Source organism: Erythrolamprus reginae, chromosome 8 (assembly GCF_031021105.1).
Source record: "Erythrolamprus reginae isolate rEryReg1 chromosome 8, rEryReg1.hap1, whole genome shotgun sequence".
Taxonomy (NCBI): Eukaryota; Metazoa; Chordata; class Lepidosauria; order Squamata; family Dipsadidae; genus Erythrolamprus; species Erythrolamprus reginae.
The window spans coordinates 4,169,722-4,189,973 of record NC_091957.1 but is presented as its reverse complement, the minus strand read 5'-3'; the positions used below and the strand labels follow the sequence as shown (position 1 = coordinate 4,189,973).

The following is a 20,252-nucleotide window of genomic DNA, read 5'->3' as shown; positions in this document are numbered from 1 at the left end:
ACTCACAAACATATTAAAAAGAATAGGACCCAGAACAGACATAAGTGAGTCTAATACAATTTTACTAGTAGCTGATACCCATGCTTCGCTACAAACTGAACTCCTTAGAATGAAGTAGAATGTCCTAGTCTAGATGAGCCACACCACTGGCAGTGGAACAGAGTTATTTTCAGGTGGGGAGAGGGAGTAGAACATCTAACTCCTTAGCCTCAGAGCGTGTTAATAATAATATAAGAAATAACTAATGATCTAATGATCATTTTAGAAAAATCCTTTCTTAGCGAGGACCTAAGAAGCCAAGAGGAACACATTTGACAAATTTCAAGTTTGTAGGTTTACGATTCTGGAGATTTTGTGATTAACGTGTGAATGGTTTTGTCTTTTATGTAGAGAGAGAAAATAAGGGATCAGGCTTGAGTATATTTGTACAGACTCAGCGTTTATTCTTCATGCCGAGCTGAGCGGCTGGCTTGCCGACGTTTCGTTGCCTGACAGGGAAACGTCATCAGTGCACTTACAAATAGTCCCAGACTTACAACAGTCATGAGCCGTGCCTGATTTTACAACCTTAGTAAGTGAGCATGACGGTCGTTAGGCAAATTCATTGTCCACAATGGATTTTTTGGGTGGGAGGGGGCAGAAACCAGAAGTACAGGTAGTCCTCTACTTACGACCACAATGAAGCCAACAATTGTTGCGAGGCGAGAAAGTTGTTAAGGGAGTTGAGTCCCATTTTGCAACCTTTCTTTGTGAATCCCTTAAGTCAGTGTTTCCCAACTTTGGCAACTTGAAGATATCTGGACTTCAACTCCCAGAATTCCCCAGCCAGCATTCGTTGGCTGGGGAATTCTGGGAGTTGAAGTTCAAATATCTTCAAGTTGCCAAAGTTGGGAAACACTGCCTTAAGTGAATCCTGAAACTTGGTCATTAAGCGAATCTGGCTTTCCTGTTTGACTTCGCTGGTCAGACGGTCACCAAAGAGGCTCACGTGACCACCACTCCCCCCCCCCCCCAGAGACACTGCGACCCGTCGTAAACAGAAGTCCATGGCCAAGCGTGACTAGGAAGCAGCTGCAACAGCCGTCAGTTTGAAGAAACCGCTCCCAAGTCCCGTTTCTTTCAGTGCCGTTGTAACTTCAAACAGTCGCTAAATGAACCGTCATATGTCGAGGACCGTCTGCAAACACCTTCCCAACGGGGGGGGGGGAGAGGGGGGGAAATAAAACCTCGCAATCTTGTGACTGCCTACCTTGCAACGCTTTGGGATACGTGGTCGGAGAAAGCAAGCAGACCAGCGGCTGACCGAACAAATTGGTGAAATTCTAGAAGGGAAGAAGAAAAAGACATCTGGGAGACAGTTCCAATAATAATAATGATGGTGATGATGATGATGATGATGATGATAAGGAAGAGGAGGAGGAGAAGCAGAAGAAGGAGAAGAATGAGGAGGAGGAGGAGGAGAAGAAAGAAGAAGAGGAAGGAAGAGGAGGAGGAGAATGAGGAGGAGAAGAAGGAGGACAAGAAGAAAGAAGAAGGAGGAGGAGGAGGAGAAGAAGAAGAGGAAGGAGAAGGAGAAGGGGAAGAAGAAGGAGGAGGAGGAGGAGAAAGAAGAAGAGTAAAGAAGAGGAGGAGGAGAATGAGGAGGAGGAGAAGGAGGACAAGAAGAAAGAAGAAGGAGGAGGAGAAGGGGAAGAAGAAGGAGGAGGAGGAGGAGAAGAAAGAAGAAGAGGAAGGAAGAGGAGGAGGAGAATGAGGAGAAGAAGGAGGACAAGAAGAAAGAAGAAGGAGGAGGAGAAGAAGAAGGAGAAGGGGAAGAAGAAGGAGGAGGAGGAGGAGGAGAAGGAAGACAAGAAGAAAGAATAAGAAAGAGGAGGAGGAGGAAGAGGAGAATGAGGAGGAGGAGGAGAAGAAGAAGAAGAAGAAGAAGAAGCAGAAGAAGGAGAAGAATGAGGAGGAGGAGGAGGAGAAAGAAGAAGAGGAAGGAGAAGGGGAAGAAGAAGGAGGAGGAGAATGAGGAGGAGAAGAAGGAGGACAAGAAGAAAGAAGAAGGAGGAGGAGGAGAAAAAGAAGAGGAAGGAGAAGGGGAAGAAGAAGGAGGAGGAGAAGGAAGACAAGAAGAAAGAATAAGAAAGAGGAGGAGGAGGAGGAGGAAGAGGAGAATGAGGAGGAGGAGGAGGAGGAGGAGGAGAAGGAAGACAAGAAGAAAGAATAAGAAAGAGGAGGAGGAGGAGGAGGAAGAGGAGAATGAGGAGGAGGAGGAGGAGGAGGAGGAGGAGGAGGAGGAGGAGAAGGAAGACAAGAAGAAAGAATAAGAAAGAGGAGGAGGAGGAGGAGGAGGAGGAGGAGAAGAAGGAGAAGAAGAAGAAGAAGAAGAAGAAGAAGAAGAAGAAGAAGAAGAAGAAGAAGAAGAAGAAGAAGAAGAAGAAGAAAGCACAGCAGACAAAGAATCAACTTTGCAAGAAAAATGCTCCATTGGAACCGGTGCCACAACTGCCACCTACCAGTGGTAAAGAACTGGTGGGACCATAAACCTGAGAAAGCAGTTGAAAACAAGCATGCCAAAAGACTTTGGGACTTTTGAATCCAAACTGGCAAGGATTTGGAACACAATACAGCAGACCTCACAATTGTGGAAAAGAGAAAAGTGTGAACTGTTGATGTCACCATGCCAGGTGACAGCCCAATGGATGAAAAACAACAAGGAAAAGTTAGGAGGAGGAGGAGGAGGCATCTGTAATCAAATCCACGCCACCAGTTCCATACGAGAAACATGTGTTTTCCGTACGAGAAACATGTGTTCAATCAGTTGGACCCAGGAATCCCAAAACAGGAGTTTACGTTGTGCATCAGGAAATCATATGGACGACACAACGGGGTATTTCTCCCAGCGTGGAAGGTCCTGCTGAGAAGCAAAATTGCTTTTTTTCCCCCTTGCCAAAGAAGATTTTCTTCTTCTTATCATATTCCTCGCGACGGGAATGATGGGGGAGGAGGCTGTGAATTTTAGCAGAGGGTAAATGGGGGGGGGGGAGGGGGAGAGACAGAGGTAGTCCCCGACTTACGACCGCGCTTGAATTTAGGCCACCTGAAAAACAGCCAATTTTAGCAGTAACTTCAAACAGTCAACTAAAAGAATGGTTGTTAAGTCGAGGGCTACCTGGGTACCGGCAACTGCACTGGGTTTGCACTTCCTGCCTAATATTGAGGAACTAACCTATAAAACAACAATTCCTTTCCAATATGTTTCGTGAAACTAAGCCCTCCTAAAGGGATTTATTAAAAACCAGCAGTGTTTAGTCAGAATAATACTAATCTCCCCAGCCCGGCATCCTCTCTCTCTCTCATTCCCCCTCCCTCTTTCTCTCTTTTCTTTCTCTCTCTCCCTCTTTCTTTCTCTCTCTCTCTTTTCTCTTTATTTTCTCTCTTCTGTCTTATTTTTCTCTCTCGCTTTCTTTCTCTTTCTCTTCTTTCTTTCTCTCTCCCTTTCTTTTCTTTTTCTTTCTCGCTGCCCTCTCTTTCTCCCTTTCTCTTTTCTTTCTCTCTTTCTTTTCTTTCTACTCTCTTATTCCCTCTCTCCCTTTCTATTTCTCTCTCTCCTATCTTTCTTTTCTTTTTATCTTTCTTTTTTATCTTTCTTTTCTCTTTACTTCTCTCTCTTCTAACTTATTTTTCTCTCCCTTTTTTTCTCTTTTCTTTCTTTCTACTCTCTCTCTTCTCTCTTCTTTCTTTCTCTTTTCTCTCTTTCTCTATTCTTTCTCTCCCCCCTTTCTTTCTCCCTTTCTCTTTTCTTTCTCTTTTCTTTCTCCTCTCTCTTATTCCCTCTCTCTTTCTCTCTCTTTTTTCTTTCTTTCTCTCCTATCTTTCTTTTTTCTCTCCCCCTTTCTTTCTATTTTCTGTCTATTTTCTCTCTTCTCTCTTTCTCTTCTCTTTCTTTCTCTCCCTTTCTCTTTCTTTCTTTTCTTTCTTCTCTTTCTCTTTCCTTCTCCCGTTCTTTCTCTTTTCTCTTTCTCTCTCTTTTCTCTTTCTTTCTTCCTCAGTCTTTCAGCAATGTGCTGATTAAGCACAATGGCCCTGTCTGAGACTAGAGGCAGCTCAAGCAGATTTATGAGTTGAAAAGCTTAGGGGTGGGGGTGGGGGGAATTTCCTGTCTGCAGGTTTGTGCAAAACAGCAGCCAGGGCAGAGTTGCTGGCCTTAGCGAAAAAGGAAGAAAATATATGAACCACGTGGTAGAAATAAATAAGGAATAGCTGCCAAAAAGTGCTCCAGCCAGCTCCATTGGCCAGCTTCAGCAATTCGCAACAGGCCAATCTATCAAGCAGGCTTTGTGAATGAGAAGAAGTTAGGCTAACTTCCTCCTCTTCCTTCCATTCCATACGTAAGCCCGATATTATCCCTGGATATTATGCTCAAGAGGACTAGTAACTCTAAACAGGCTTACCTTGTAGGCGACGCTGTTCGATGAATCCACTATGACAAACAGAGGCTTCCTGGTGAAAGGATAGAGGTCACCAGGGTGCAAGCTGTGGGGGGAAAAGGAGAAAAATTTATACCCCCCCTAAAAAGAATGTGTAAGAAAGAGACTGTCAGGCCGAAGCCAACGTGGACTTGGAGACTTTGGCCCCGCCACTCTTTATAGAAACATAGAAGATTGACGGCAGAAAAAGACCTCCTGGTCCATCTAGTCTGCCCTTATACTATTTTCTGTATTTTATCTTAGGATGGATCTATGTTTATCCCAGGCACGTTTGAATTCAGTTACTGTGGATTTACCAACCACATCTGCTGAAAGTTTGTTCCAAACATCTACTCTCTTTCAGTAAAATAATATTTTCTCACGTTGCTTCTGATTTTTTGCCCAACTAACCTCAGATTGTGCCCCCCTTATTGTTGTGTTCACTTTCCTGTTAAAAAAACCCCACTTCCCTCCTGAACCTTATTTAACCCTTTAACATATTTAAATATTTTGATCATGCCCCTCCCTTTCCCTTCTGTCCTCCAGACTATACAGATTGAATTCATGAAGTCTTTCACTACCCCACTGCGGGAGGGAGACTGTGGGAGATTGTGATCCCGCTGTATAGAGCGCTGGTGAGACCACATTTGGAATACTGTGTTCAGTTCTGGAGACCTCACCTACAAAAAGATATGGATAAAATTGAACCGGTCCAAAGACGGGCGACAAAAATGGTGGAAGGTCTTAGGCATAAAACGTATCAGGAAAGACTTCATGAATTCAATCTGTATGTCTGAAGGACAGAAGGGAAAGGGGGGACACGATCAAAACATTTAAATATGTGAAAGGGTTAAATAAGGTTCAGGAACGGATGTTTTTAATAGGAAAGTGAACACAAGAACAAGGGGGTTAGTTGGGGGAAAGATCAGAAGCAACGTGAGAAAATATTATTTTACTGAAAGAGCAGTAGATGCTTGGTACAAACTTCCAGCAGGCGTGGTTGGTAAATCCACAGCAACTGAATTTAAACGTGCCTGGAATAAACATATACAGTACTGCTAAAAAAAAATAAAGGGAACACTTAAACAACACAACGTAACTCCAAGTAAATCAAACTCCTTTGAAATCAAACTGTCCACTTAGGAAGCAACACTGATTGACAATCAATTTCACATGTTGTCAGCACATTCAACTTTGTACAGAACAAAGTTTTCAAGGAGAACATTTCATTCATTCAGATGTAGGATGTGTTCTTTGAGGTTTCCCTTTATTTTTTTCCGAGCAGTGTATATCCATCGTAAAATAAAATACAGGAAATAGTATAAGGGCAGACTAGATGGACCGTGAGGTCTTTTTCTGCTGTCAATCTTCTATGTTTCTATGTTTACTATATAATTTGACATCTACGGCCCTCAGTCTTGTAGAACAACCTTGGCAACTTAGAGATATCTGGACTTCAACTCCCAGAATTCCCCAGCCAGCGTTTGCTGGCTGGGGAATTCTGGGAGTTGAAGTCCAGATATCTTCAAGTTGCCAAGGTTGGGAAACACTGTTGTAGAGGACAACCGTTTTCCCAGGAGCAAACAACTCACCAATGCATTTCCTTGTACAACTGGTTCCGTTTGTGGATTCCGTCTCCATTTATGATATCCCGGTTGCTATTCGTCAAGACACCCCCAAAATCGTAGGGACCTGCAGGGAGTAAATAGGAGGTAAGGACAGCAGCTGGCTTGGCGATGAGCTAAACACCAGAATAGAAGGACCCCAAAAATCCCAGGAGGAAGAGCCAACAGTAGTTGAAAAGAGTTAAGAGATGACTAGCTGGACAACAAATCTTGGGTTGCAATCAGGGGTGGTCTTCTGCCCAGGCGGTGGGGATGGGACACAGTGGGGTAGCAAAAATGGAGCTCCACCCCAGAGCACCCAATTTGCACAGAAAGATGTTGAAAGAAAATGTATGGTGTCCTCTTTGGGCAGCCTCTGCGTTCTTCTCGAAAGCGTTTAAAAACCCCAAAGCTGGCGATTCTGCTACAAAAAAGATTGTCTAGGAAAATTATCAGGAGATAAGATCTGGGATTAATTCTATGTGATCTGGGTTTCTACCTCTCCCTCCTTTCCGAATGGCTATACAGTGATATTATTATTATTATTATTATTATTATTATTATTATTATTATTATTATTATTAATTGGATTTGTATGCCGCCCCTCTCCGCAGACTCGGGGCGGCTAACAACAGTGGTAAAACAACATGAACAATCCAATTAATAAAAACAACTAAAAAACCCTTATTATAAAAAACCAAACATACACACAAACATACCATGCATAACTTGTAATGGCCTAGGGGAAGGAGTATCCTAACTCCCCCATGCCTGGCGACAAAGGTGGGTCTTAAGTAGTTTGCAAAAGACAAGGAGGGTGTGGGCAGTTCTAATCTCTGGGGGGAGTTGGTTCCAGAGGGCTGGGGCCGCCACAGAGAAGACTCTTCCCCGGGGCCCACCAAACGACATTGTTTGGTCTACGGAACCCGGAGAAGGCCAACTCTGTGGGACCTTATCGGCCGCTGGGATTCGTGCAGTAGAAGGCGGTTCCGGATGTATTCTGGCCCAATGCCATGTAGGGCTTTAAAGGTCATTACCAACACTTTGAATTGTGACCGGAAACCGATCGGCAGCCAGTGCAGGCCGGGGAGTGTTGCAGAAACGTGGGCGAATCTAGGAAGCCCCACGATGGCTCTCGCGGCCGCATTCTGCACGATCTGAAGTTTCCGAACACTTTTCAGAGGTAGCCCCATGTAGAGAGCATTGCAGTAATCCAACCTCGAGGTGATGAGGGCATGAGTGTGACCAATGACTCCCTGTTCAAACAGGGCCGCAACTGGTGCACCAGGCGAACCTGGGCAAACGCCCCCCTCGCCACAGCCGAAAGATGATGTTCCAATGTCAGCTGTGGATCGAGGAGGACACCCAAGTTGCGGACCCTCTCTGACGAGATGAATTGGTTCCAGGACGAGGTTTGTAAGGTGAAAAGTTTGTAAGATGAAACAATGTTTCCCATAGGAATCAATGGAAAAGCGATTAATGCATGCAAACCCAAAACTCAACCCTTTTGCCAGCCAAAGAGCCCGTTTTTGCGCTACTGGGATTCCCCTGAGGCTCCCCTCCATGGGAAACCCCACCTCTGGACTTCTGTGTTTTTGCGATGCTGCAGGGGCAACGGAAGTCCGGAGGTGGGGTTTCCCAGCGAAGGGAGCCTCGGAAATTGCAGCATCGCAAAAACACGGAAGTCCTCGAAACCCCACCTTTGGACTTCCGTGTTTTTGCGATGCTGCGATTTCGCTGAGGGCTCCCCTCGCTGGGAAACCCCATCTCAGGGGAATCCCAGTAGCGCAAAAACGGGCGCTTCGGCTGGCGAAAGGGGTGAGTTTTGGGCTTGCACGCATTAATCGCTTTTCCATTGATTCCTATGGGAAACATTGCTTCATCTTACAAACTTTTCACCTTATGAACCTCGTCCCGGCAACAAAAGTCCGGAGACCTGGGAATCCCAGTGGCGGCGGCTTGGGTTTGTAAGGTGAAAATAGTTTGGAAGAAGAGGCAAAAAAATCTTAAACCCCGGGTTTGTATCTCGAAAAGTTTGTATGACGAGGGGTTTGTATCACTGTATAGTATTCCCTAGAACAGAGGTCTTCATAGCTGGCTGGAGAATTCTGGGAGTTGAATTTCAATTCACGAGTCTTAAAGTTGCCAAGTTTGGGGAATCCCTGCTCTAGAAAAATAAAATGAATAATACTTGAAACTTAAATGTTTTGCCAGGAACCTTGATTTTGTTTGGTTAGTCTGCAGGAAGGAGGGTGAATACTGTTATGTGGAATGGAGCATTTTGAGATGTTCACAGGGTAAAGTCCCATTATTTGAATGATAGACAGCATTATGCCCTCATCACCTCGAGGTTCGACTACTGTAATGCTCTCTACATGGGGCTACCTTTGAAAAGTGTTCGGAAACTTCAGATCGTGCAGAATGCAGCTGCGAGAGCAGTCATGGGTTTCCCCAGGTATGCCCATGTTTCACCATCACTCCGCAGTCTGCATTGGTTGCCGATCAACTTCTGGTCACAATTCAAAGTGTTGGTTATGACCTTTAAAGCCCTTCATGGCACTGGACCAGAATATCTCCGAGACCGCCTGCTGCCGCATGAATCCCAGCGACCGATTAGGTCCCACAGAGTGGGCCTTCTCCGAGTCCCGTCAACTAAACAATGTCGGTTGGCGGGCCCCAGGGGAAGAGCCTTCTCTGTGGCGGCCCCGACCCCCTGGAACCAACTCCCCCCGGAGATTAGAACTGCCCCTACCCTCCTTGCCTTTGGTAAGCTCCTTAAGACCCACCTTTGTCGTCAGGCATGGGGGAACTGAGACATCTTCCCCGGGCATATACAATTTATGAATGGTATGTTTGTAAGTATGTGTGTTTAGAAAATGGGGTCTTTTAAATATTTTTAAATAGTAATTTAGATTTGTTGTAAATTGTTTTCACTTTGTTGTGAGCCGCCCCGAGTCTGCGGAGAGGGGCGGCATACAAATCTAAATAATAAATAATAAATTATTTGTCCAGGAGCATAGTAACATTTTAAGGTTGTGTACTGAACCCACAAGTCTCGGTATGAAAACCGATTAGGCAAGTAGCTCGATTTTCTTGAATTGCTATAAAAGTTAAAAGTTCTAGATCACGATTAAATCATTTAGGGGTAAAAACATACTATTTAATTATTTCCTGTTTTAAAAGCAACCAAGGATCATACTAAGGTTCTAGGGAAGGAAGGACAATCAAAAAACTATTAAGTGAATAGTGTTTCTTTTTTTCCTTTCCTTCCTGGGTTTTAAAGAGAAGTAAATTTGGATATTTCTTTTGTTTAGGGCAGCTACGATAAAATGAGGGTTTTTAAATAAAAGCAGGAATGAGTTTAGTAAGAAGGCTACAAATGGACTGAAGAACGATGGCATAGTTATGAAAAACAGCATAAAACCTAGCCGGCCGAAACGTGGACTCCAGGAAGGACATCTTTGTGACGTCAAAGCTCCGCCCCTGGAATTCCCTATTGGGATTCCCCACCTCCGTTTGAGCCTCCCGACCGGCCGACAGCTCCATGGATCTTCTGCAAAGGTGACAGCCGGGCAGTGGCGCTTATCGGCGGCCTCCCGAACCCAAACGCCGAACCCGAACTTTTGCCGAACTTCTGGGTTCGGCGTTCGGGAGAACGCCGAAAAGCGCCTGGCTGTTTCAAAAGGTGACAGACGGGCAGCGGCGCTTCTCGGCGGCCTCCCGAACCCAAACTTTTGCCAAACCTCCAGGTTCAGCATTCGGGAAAATGCCGAGAAGCCCCCCGGCTGTTTCGGGAGGTGACAGACAGGCGCCACCGCTTCTCGGCGGCCTCCCGAACCCGAACTTAGACCGAACTTCCGGGTTCGGGTGAACACCGAGAAGCACCCGGCTGTTTCAAAAGGTGACAGCCGGGCGATGGCGCCCAGCGGAGCACCGTTTTTGCGATTGTTTTTTTTTTGCTTGCACCCATTAATCGGTTTTACATTGTTTCCTATGGGAAACATTGTTTTGTCTTACGAGCTTTTCGCCTTACAAACCTCCTCCTGGAACCAATTAAGTTCGTAAGACGAGGTATCACTGTATATGGAAAGGAGGTAGCACAGGATGAATGATATATACCAGAATAAATTGGATAAATAATGAGAAAAATTTGATTAATTTGACTAAGAATTTGGCATCTGATATTATATTGTGTTATATTTTAATTTGAGGTATGTCAATTGGAATCTCTGTAAGGTGGGAAAAACAATACCCCAAAACCCCCACCTATTAAGTGTTGTGTTTGGGCCTGAGAGACGCGGCACAAAGTGAATGCGAAAGTCTGGCATGGCAGACAGCCAGGAGGACGAGGCCACTGGGACGCAGGATTCAGCAGACAGCCCAGGGGATTTAGCCTGCAGTCCCTCAGACAGTCTTTCATCCCTGGGTTCTTCTGCAGATCAATATATTGATCTGCGTAGCCGAAGAGCTATGCAAAGAAGGGATCGCTTTAAGGAGTATTACAAGTCATTATAGGAGCACCTGGGCTGGGTGTGGTTCTTATACTGAGGGCTGGGTGTAGTTCCCTTAATGAGGGCTAAAGGGAATAAAGGCCAAGGCAAACTGTGGCTGTTTATCTGTGTTATTTTGTGGTTCCTTCTCTGAAGTTTCTGTTCCGTGCCGTTGGAGTTTTCAACCCAGCTATTTCAGACACTCTGGGACTTGCTGTTTGCTCCAAAGATTCAAAAGGACTCCTGAAACGTCTTTGCTCATTCCAGGTTGTCTTTGTTTGTTTTTTCCTGTGTTTTTGTATGCGGCTGAAGTAAGCCTTGCACTCTCATTGTTTTCGGACACTAAGAACTATTTTTGAGTAACCCTTTTTTGTTTATCTAATACAAGTTTGCTGATTAGCAGAGCACGTGTGTGTTTGATTTCTTTTCCTTGGACTGTTACGCATTGCCTGAGCCCAGTCAGGCAGAACATTAAGTATTCAATAAATAGTGCATAAAATTACTACCACCACTGTGCTCCGGCCACCCCTGTGGGGACAGCAGCCCATCACTGGTAAGGTGGACATTTCAAAGACATTCCCAAAAGCTAGAGGTAGAAAGTATCAACTAGCAGAAGACAGGATCTCACAAAACATAGACGACAAGAGAACAGAAATCGGAAGGGACCTTGGAGGTCTTCTAGCTAGCCCAGTGTTTCCCAACCTTGGCAACTTGAAGGTATTTGGACTGCGAATGCTGGCTGGGGAATTCTGGGAGTTGAAGTCCAGATATCTCCAAGTTGCCAAGGTTGGGAAACACTGTTGTAGCCCAACCTCTTGCTCTAGCTAGCAGGACGAGGCAAAACAAAAAACGACCCAGCACACATAAAAATATCACACATTGCAAATCTTGTTAACAGCTTTTCCAAAGCTATTTTGCGGGGGAAGGATGGGAGGGGAGGGGACAGGACCCACAATCTTTACATCTTATTATTTCATAGGGGAGAAAATGAGTTGAGGAAGACTCTGGAAAAGTTTATGATTCGTGCAAGGAGGATGCTGACAAGCATGCGTTTTTATAAAGGAATGCAAATCTCAAATGGGATGGAATGAAGTGGGTACAACGGTCAAGTGTCCAGCAGGGGTTGGGGTGATTCCACCTAATTTTCTCCAAGGATTCAGAAGCAATTTTTTTTTTTTTTAAATGGAGGGTGGGTGGGTGAAGGAGAGGCTGGGAGGGGAAGGGGTGAGCAACGGATAGTCCTTGAGCCATGGAAGGACACACAGAGGTGAGAATTGAAGGAGGGGAACTACAGAGGTCATGAAAAAGGCTTGAATTGTCACCAAGGGAACAGCCACCACGTTCACCCCAAGCCCAAGTTGGAAAGCTGTCAAAGGGCTGGTTTTTTTAAAAAAAGATAGAAGAAAAAACAGGAAAAACATTAGAATTTGAGACAATTTCCAGGATCGACAATGGTCCACCTCTGCAACCTCTACTGGTTGTTCTCCATAAGAAGCCCTGGAGCAGTGATGGCGAAGCTATGGCATGGGGGCCACTGGTGGCACGCGGAGCCATATCTGCTGGCACGCGAGCCGTTGCCCAAGCTCAGCTCCAACGTTCATGTGTGTGTGCCGGCCAACTGAATTTTGGCTTGTACAGAAAGCCTCCTTCCTTCTTGTACTCCCTCCCTCCCTCTTTCTTTCTTTCCTTCTTTCTTCTTTCCTGTTCACCGTTTCTTTCTTCTTCCTGTTCTTCCTTCCTTTTTTCCTTCTTGTTCTCCTTCCCTCCCTCTCTTCCTTCCTTCCCTCTCTCCTTTCCTTCCTCCCTCCCTCCTTTCCTTCCTTCCTTCCTCCCTCCTTTCCTTTCCTCCCTCCCTCCTTTCCATTCCCCCTCCCTCCTTTCCTTTCCTCCCTCCCTCCTTTCCTTCCTCCCTTCCTCCTTTCCTCCCTCCCTCCCTCCTTTCCTTCCTCCCTTCCTCCTTTCCTCCCTCCTTTCCTTCCTTCCTCCCTCCCTCCCTTCTTCCGTTCCTTCTTTCCTTTGGAGCCTGGGGAGGGCAAAACACGAGCCTACTGGGCCCACCGGAAGTTGGGAAACAGGCCGTTTCCGGCCTCCAGAGGGCCTCCGGGGGTAGGGGAAGCTGTTTTTGCCCTCTTCTGGCATTGAATTATGGGTGTGGGCACTTGTACATGCGCGATAGCGCGCATGCATGCTTTTTCGGCACCTGAAGGAAAAAAGGTTCGCCATCACTGCCCTGGAGCATCTCAGTGGCTTCTTCAACCCGTTTTCTCCCAATTTTACACGTCCCTGGTTGACGGGACCCGATCAGTGGTAGGGTAAAAAAAGGTTCCAGCTGAGGTCTTCGCCCCACACACAAAAAGTTTTGTTGGAACCGGGAAGGACCAGAATTAAGTCGTGCTCTTTCGTGGCTCTGGATGGTGCGGCCCAGAGAGTGGGAGACCCACCTGAGACCCAAATGAAGGAGAACCTCAGCTTCCCTGGAGAGCAGGCTTGGGGTTAGGGTGGAGGCTGCTCTTGACCTAACCGTAAAGAGAGAATTCAAGCCCTGTTCACGCCCAGAAGCATTCCTTTATTTGTACCTTCACTATCCGAACGACCTGAAGGGAAGACCCCGGTGGCTGACAGGTAGATCAACAGCACGCTATTGGCAGGCAGCTCCTGAAAAGGAGACCGGGAGAGAGAGAGAGAGAGAGAGAGGGAGAAGGAGGGAGGGAAGAGAGGAGGGAAGGAGGCAGGAAGGAAGGGGAAGAGGGAGGCAGGCAGGATTTGGGAGGGAGGCAGGAAGGAAGGAAGGAAGGAAGGAAGGAAGGAAGGAAGGAAGGAAGGAAAGAAAGAAGGGGAAGAGGGAGGGAGGAAGATAGGAAAGAAGGAAGGAAGGAAGGTAGAAGGAAGGAGGGAGGGAAGGAGGGAAGAAAGGAAGGAAGGTGGAAGGAAGGAAGGAGGGAAGGAAGGAAGGGAGGGAGGAAGAAAGGAAGGAAGGAGGAATGAAGGAAGGAAGGGAAAGAGGGAGGCAGGGAGGCAGGACAAGAGAGGGAGGAAGAAAGGAAGGAAGGTGGAAGGAAGGAAGGAGGGAAGGAAGGAAGGAGGGAAGGAAGGTGGAAGGAAGGAAGGAGGGAGGGAGGGAGGGAGGAAGGATGGTAGATGTATTTGGGAAGAGAGACATGTTTGAAGAGCTGTTGTCACAGGTTAACCAAAACCCAAACAGATAAATTCTAGGGGAGAACAAACAACATCAAACCCAAAGCTAATTCTCTCAAGTGAAAACAATTCTTTCTGTAAAACAAAGTGAAACCTTCATAGAGAGTTATATATGCTGACTCTGCAAACGGCTTAGAGAGGGCTGTAAAACACTGTGAAGTGGTATATAAGTCTAAGTGCTACTGCTAGAGTCTGTTTGTACCCACAGAGGAAAACTTTTTGCAGCTCAGGGTTGAACTGTGGGGTCCTTGGTACTTTTCTGAGCTTGGCTGTTTGCAGATGTTTCATGATCCAAGTACATAATACAGTGGGACCTCTACCTACGAACGCCTCTACTTACGGACTTTTCTAGATAAGAACTGGGTGTTCAAGATTTTTTCCCCTCTTCTCAAGAACCATTTTCCACTTACAAATCCGACCCTCCCAAACTGTAACTGGAAATGGCAGGGAGAAGCCTCCGTGGGGCCTCTCTAGGAATCTCCTGGGAGGAAACAGGGCCGGAAAAGGCGGGGAGAAGCCTCTTTGGGGCCTCTCTAGGAATCTCCTGGGAGGAAACAGGGCCGGAAAAGGCAGGGAGAAGCCTCCGTGGGGTCTCTCTAGGAATCCCCTGGGAGGAAACAGGGCCGGAAAAGGCAGGGAGAAGCCTCCGTGGGGCCTCTCTAGGAATCCCCTGGGAGGAAACAGGGCCGAAAAAGGCAGGGAGAAGCCTCCGTTGGGCCTCTCTAGGAATTTCCTGGGAGGAAACAGGGCCGGAAAAGGCAGGGAGAAGCCTCCGTGGGGCCTCTCTAGGAATTTCCTGGGAGGAAACAGGGCCGGAAAAGGCGGGGAGAAGCCTCTGTGGGGCCTCTTTAGGAATCTCCTGGGAGGAAACAGGGCTGGAAAAGGCGGGGAGAAGCCTCCGTGGGGCCTCTCTAGGAATCCCCTGGGAGGAAACAGGGCCGAAAAAGGCAGGGAGAAGCCTCCGTGGGGCCTCTCTAGGAATCTCCTGGGAGAAACAGGGCTGGAAATGGCAGGGAGAAGCCTCCGTGGGGCCTCTCTAGGAATTTCCTGGGAGGAAACAGGGCCGGAAAAGGCAGGGAGAAGCCTCCATGGGGCCTCTCTAGGAATCTCCTGGGAGGAAGTTATAACCAGAAAAGGCAGGGAGAAGCCTCCATGGGGCCTCTCTAGGAATCTCCTGGGGAAAAACATGGCCGGAAAAAGTAAGGAGAAGCCTCCGTGAGGCCTCCCTAGGAATCTCCTGGGAGGAAGTTATAACCAGAAAAGGCAGGGAGAAGCCTCCATGGGGCCTCTCTAGGAATCTCCTGGGGAAAAACAGGGCCGGAAAAAGTAAGGAGAAGCCTCCGTGAGGCCTCTCTAGGAATCTCTGGGAGGAAACAGGGCCTCCACCCTTCCTGTGGTTTCCCCAATCGCACACATTATTTGCTTTTACATCGATTCCTATGGGGAGAATTGCTTCTCCTTACAAACTTTTTCTACTTAGGAACCTGGTCACGGAAGGAATTAAGTTCGTAAGTAGAGGTACCACTGTATCATCCATCCGTCCGTTTCCCTATCCAGGGTTGCCCTCACCTGCCCTGGGTGACACCTTGATCTCACTTAGGACGGCTGCCTCCAGTCGGGACGGGTGAGAGTGAACCTCCTACCAGAAGATGGGCCCAGCCTCACCTCTGCTTCACAAACCTTAAATGAGGCTGCGAGGAAGGTGTAGAGCTGGCTGAAAGTTGGCTTGTACAACAGGTATTTGTGGGGGTTTTCTCTTCTGGCTGGTTTTTCGGTGCTCTCCTGCAGAAAGACAGAGAAGACGTCCCCTTAAAGAAGGGCCACGTTGTTGCGGTGGCTGTTTTCCAAACAACAGAGCAAATGGCAAACTGCAGTTTAACGTTTCCAAATGTAAAATAATGCACTTGGGGAAAAGGAATCCTCAATCTGAGTATTGCATTGGCAGTTCTGTGTTAGCAAAAACTTCAGAAGAGAAGGATTTAGGGGTAGTGATTTCTGACAGTCTCAAAATGGGTGAGCAGTGTGGTTGGGCGGTAGGAAAAGCAAGTAGGATGCTTGGCTGCATAGCTAGAGGTATCACAAGCAGGAAGAGGGAGATTGTGATCCGCTTATATAGAGCGCTGGTGAGACCACATTTGGAGTACTGTGTTCAGTTCTGGAGACCTCACCTACAAAAAGATATTGACAAAATTGAATGGGTCCAAAGACGGGCTACAAGAATGGTGGAAGGTCTTAAGCATAAACCGTATCAGGAAAGACTTCATGACCTCAATCTGTATAGTCTGGAGGACAGAAGGAAAAGGGGGGACATGATCGAAACATTTAAATATGTTAAAGGGTTAAATAAGGTCCAGGAGGGAAGTGTTTTTAATAGGAAAGTGAACACAAGAACAAGAGGACACAATCTGAAGTTAGTTGGGGGAAGGATCCAAAGCAACATGAGAAAATATTATTTCACTGAAAGAGTAGTAGATCCTTGGAACAAACTTCCAGCAGACGTGGTTGGTAAATCCACAGTCGCTGAATTTAAACATGCCTGGGATAAATATATATCCATCCTAAGATAAAACACAGGAAATAGTATCAGGGCAGACTAGATGGACCATGAGGTCTTTTTCTGCCGTCAGTCTTCTATGTTTCTATGGCTTTCTTTGATCTGGTTTCATGCAGATTCGTAGTTTCTTCTCTTGTTATTTTTTTAAAGATTTATTTATAGTTTTCAACGACATAAAAGAAAAAGCATCTTGATAGTCTTTTACAGATCGTGTCCCGTTTCAAATACAATTTATATAAATATTTACTATTCAATATAGAATATAATCATTTCAATATGAAAAAGATAGAAAGAGAAGAGACGTAAGTGAATTTATGTATATATATACGTCACTTTTTTTGCTGAATTTGAAAATTAAGGGAGACTAGGATAGATCTATTTCGGCCTTATTTTGGCCTCATCAGCTAGCCATACCCACTGGGACTTGAACCTGCAAACCTTTGCCTTGTAAGGCACAGAATTATCCTCTAGGCTACAGTATCCAATCCCTTAAGGTCTGCTGAAAAAAATATATATTTTCACAAAAATGACACAATTATATATCTCAATATACCAGGGTGATTCGACACAAGTAACATGTAACCCTTCCTGGTACAGAGCTGAAGGGATTGGATACTGTAGCTTAGAGGTTGATTCTCTGCCTTACAAGGCAAAGGTTGCAAGTTCAAGTCCCAGTGAGGGTATGGCTAGCTGATGAGGCCAAAATAAGGCCGAAATAGATCTATCCTAGTCTCCCTTAATTTTCAAATTCAGCAAAAACATGTGTCATACACACACACACACATATATACACACACAAATTATTTTCTTCTTTTGTTAATTTCTTTGTTCAAACAAATGTATGTGGCTGCCCAAGTCACATATAGAATACAATCCCATAACATTTTTTTTTAAAAAGATAAAAAAACCACCACTCTCTCTCTCACACACACACACTGCATGGTCACAGCACGACCATCAAAGAGAGCCTGGGTGGCTCAGTGGTTAGAGTGCAGCACTGCAGGCTATTTCAGCTAACTGCCAGCTGTAGTTCAGTGGTTCAGATCTCACCACCGGCTCAAGGTTGACTCAGCCTTCCATCCTTCGGAGGTGGGTCAAATGAGGACCCAGATTGTTGGGGGCAAGAGGCTGATTCTGTAAACTGCTTAGAGAGGGCTGCAAAAGCACTACGAAGCAGTATATAAGTCTAAGGGCTATATGCTATCAAATCAACCACGTGATCATGTCCAGCATGGACCACAACAGCATTGAGAAAAATCACATCTTTTGGGGAAAGAAAGGAAGGAAGGAAGGAGAGAGGGAGGAAGGAGGGAGGGAGGGAAGAGAGAGAAAGAAAGAAAGAGGAAGTAAGGAAGGAAAGAAGGAGGGAGGGAAGGAAGGAAGGAAGGAGGAGGGAGGAAGAAATGAGGGAGGGAGGGAGGAAAGCGAGAGAGAGAAAGAAAGAAAAAGAAGGAAGGAAGGAAGGAAAGAAAGAGGAAGGAAGGGAGGAAAGAAGGAGGGGGGGAGGGAAGGAAAGAGGGAGGGAGGAAAGCGAGAGAGAGAAAGAAACAAAGAAAGTAAGAAAAAGAAAAAGAAGGAAGGAAGGAAAGAAAGAAGGAAGGAAGGAAGGAAGGAAGAAAGAAAGAAAGAAAGAAAGAAAGAGGAAGGAAAGAAGGAGGAAGGGAGGGAGGGAAGGAAGGAGGAGGGAGGAAGAAAGGAAGGAGGGAGGGAGGGAAGCGAGAGAGAAAGAAACAAAGAAAGTAAGAAAGAAAAAGAAGGAAGGAAGGAAGGAAGAGAGAGAGAGAGAGAAAGAAAGAAAGAAAGACCTCCAGGGGTGCCCAACACTGAGAATCCCTGGAGTAATTGCAGGATGTGTAAATTCGGAGTAAGACAGGACGTTGGGAGAGGAATAACTACAAGCCTCGGGATGAGAGCTCTAAAAGCGCCTGCCACGCCGCTGACCCCAATTCCAAGGAAAGCCAAAACCCTGACAACGTTACACGGAAGACTTGCCTGCAGCCCCGGCTTGTTCATTTGCGTCGCGAGGTTCATGGGCTCCCGTTCCAGCGCCTGCAGCATCCGGAACATGTCGATTGTCAGTTCACTGAACTTCACCTAGCAAAGAACCAAAGGGGGCACCTTTAAACTGGGTTGGAGAAGCTCGCGAAGGCTTGACGCCCGGAAATTTAGCCCCGCTGCTTGAGACGTTGCTCTCCCACAAAATGTGAGAGGAGCTTAAGACTGAAAGAAGATTCGGAATACAGCGGTACCTCTACTTACGAACTTAATTCGTTCCACGACCAGGTTGTTAAGTAGAAAAGTTTGTAAGAAGAAGCCATTTTTCCCATAGGAATCAATGTAAAAGCAAATAATGCGTGCAGTTGGGGAAACCACAGGGAGGGTGGAGGCCCTGTTTCCTCCCAGGAGATTCCTAGAGAGGCCCCACAGAGGCTTCTCCCTGCCTTTTCCAGCCCTGTTTCCTCCCAGGAGATTCCTAGAGAGGCCCCACAGAGGCTTCTCCCTGCCTTTTCTGGCCCTGTTTCCTCCCAGGAGATTCCTAGAGAGGTCCCACGGAGGCTTCTCCTTGCCTGTTCCAGCCCTCTTTCCTCCCATGAGATTCCTAGAGAGGCCCCACGGAGGCTTCTCCCTGCTTTTTCTAGCCCTCTTTCCTCCCACGAGATTCCTAGAGAGGCCCCATGGAGGCTTCTCCCTGCCTTTTTCGGCCCTGTTTCCTCCCAGGATATTCCTAGAGGCCCCACGGAGGCTTCTCCCTGCCTTTTCCAGCCCTCTTTCCTCCCACGAGATTCCTAGAGAGGCCCCACGGAGGCTTCTCCCTGCTTTTTCCGGCCCTCTTTCCTCCCAGATTTCTAGAGAGGCCCCACGGAGGCTTCTCCCCGCCTGTTCCGGTTAGCTCGGGTTTGTAAGTGGAAAATGGTTCTTGAGAAGAGGCTAAAAAAATCTTGAACACCCGGTTTTTATCTAGAAAAGTTCATAAGTAGAGGCACTCTTAGGCAGAGGTACCACTGTACTTAAAACCATGACATTATTTACTACTGACACATTTATATTATTACTTATCAGTTACGTTACATTGTTAAATTCTGTATGGTATTCTTTTTTCTAACCATTTCTCCCATACTTTATAATACTCTGTTTCCCCCCTTTTTTTCCACCCAACTTTGAACATTCACTAAACAGAACGGTTGTTAAGTCGAAGACCGGGTGTACACCAGCTAATGTCATGGTGTCATATGCAGGCACGTATGGGAGCACGTGGAGGGAGAGAGAAACCCACCTGATTGTTGCAATTGCCGATAATGAGAACGTCGGCCAGCGTTAACTGCCCCACGATCATGCCTTGTTCGAGCAGAGGGGCCCCTGTATCAGACAGGCGGTTGGACAGGATAACCAGGGTGTTGTCATCGTTCAAGACCATGACTGGGTCTGCCTAGAAAGAAGACCGAGAAGGTGAAGAGCAGTTCAAGGCCATCCTAGGCCCACCCACCTGGGCGGAAGCGGAAGGAGGACTGGCACAAGCTGAGTGGGCAACATGACAAGGTTGTGGGTGGGAGGTGGACAAGAGAGGTGAACGTTCAACGGAGTGGGAAACTCAGGCTTCCCAGTGTAGGTGCCAGGACGGCTCCGGAAATAAATTGGAGCTTTGAGGAGTACCGTATTTTTCGGTGTATAAGACGCACCCGTTTCCTCCCTAAAAGAGGCTGATAATTAGGGTGTGTCTTATAGGGTGTGCCTTCTCTGTGGCGGCCCCGGCCCTCTGGAACCAATTCCCCCCCCCGGAGATTAGAACGGCCCCCACCCTCTTTGTCTTTCGCAAGTTACTCAAGACCCACCTATATTGCCAGGCATGGGGGAACTAAGACATCTCCCCCAGGGTAGAACAAGAAGCAATGGGTGGAAACTAAACAAGGAGAGAAGCAACTTAGAACTAAGGGGAAATTTCCTGAGAGTCAGAACA

General features: G+C 46.7%; 1 protein-coding gene across 1 annotated transcript in view; it reads right to left on the bottom strand.

The window, feature by feature from the left end:
- Positions 1 to 335: 335 nt before the first annotated feature.
- The window catches only part of SCAI (suppressor of cancer cell invasion), a 43,968-nt gene continuing 24,051 nt past the window's right edge, over positions 336 to 20,252 (bottom strand). The window contains exons 8-15 of the mRNA XM_070759564.1: positions 19,572 to 19,724; positions 18,290 to 18,391; positions 15,409 to 15,525; positions 13,125 to 13,203; positions 6,047 to 6,146; positions 4,440 to 4,521; positions 1,250 to 1,322; positions 336 to 379 (exon numbers count right to left, since the gene is read on the bottom strand). Coding sequence (XP_070615665.1) covers positions 336 to 379; positions 1,250 to 1,322; positions 4,440 to 4,521; positions 6,047 to 6,146; positions 13,125 to 13,203; positions 15,409 to 15,525; positions 18,290 to 18,391; positions 19,572 to 19,724 — 750 coding nt within the window. The remainder of the gene's footprint in view (positions 380 to 1,249; positions 1,323 to 4,439; positions 4,522 to 6,046; positions 6,147 to 13,124; positions 13,204 to 15,408; positions 15,526 to 18,289; positions 18,392 to 19,571; positions 19,725 to 20,252) is intronic.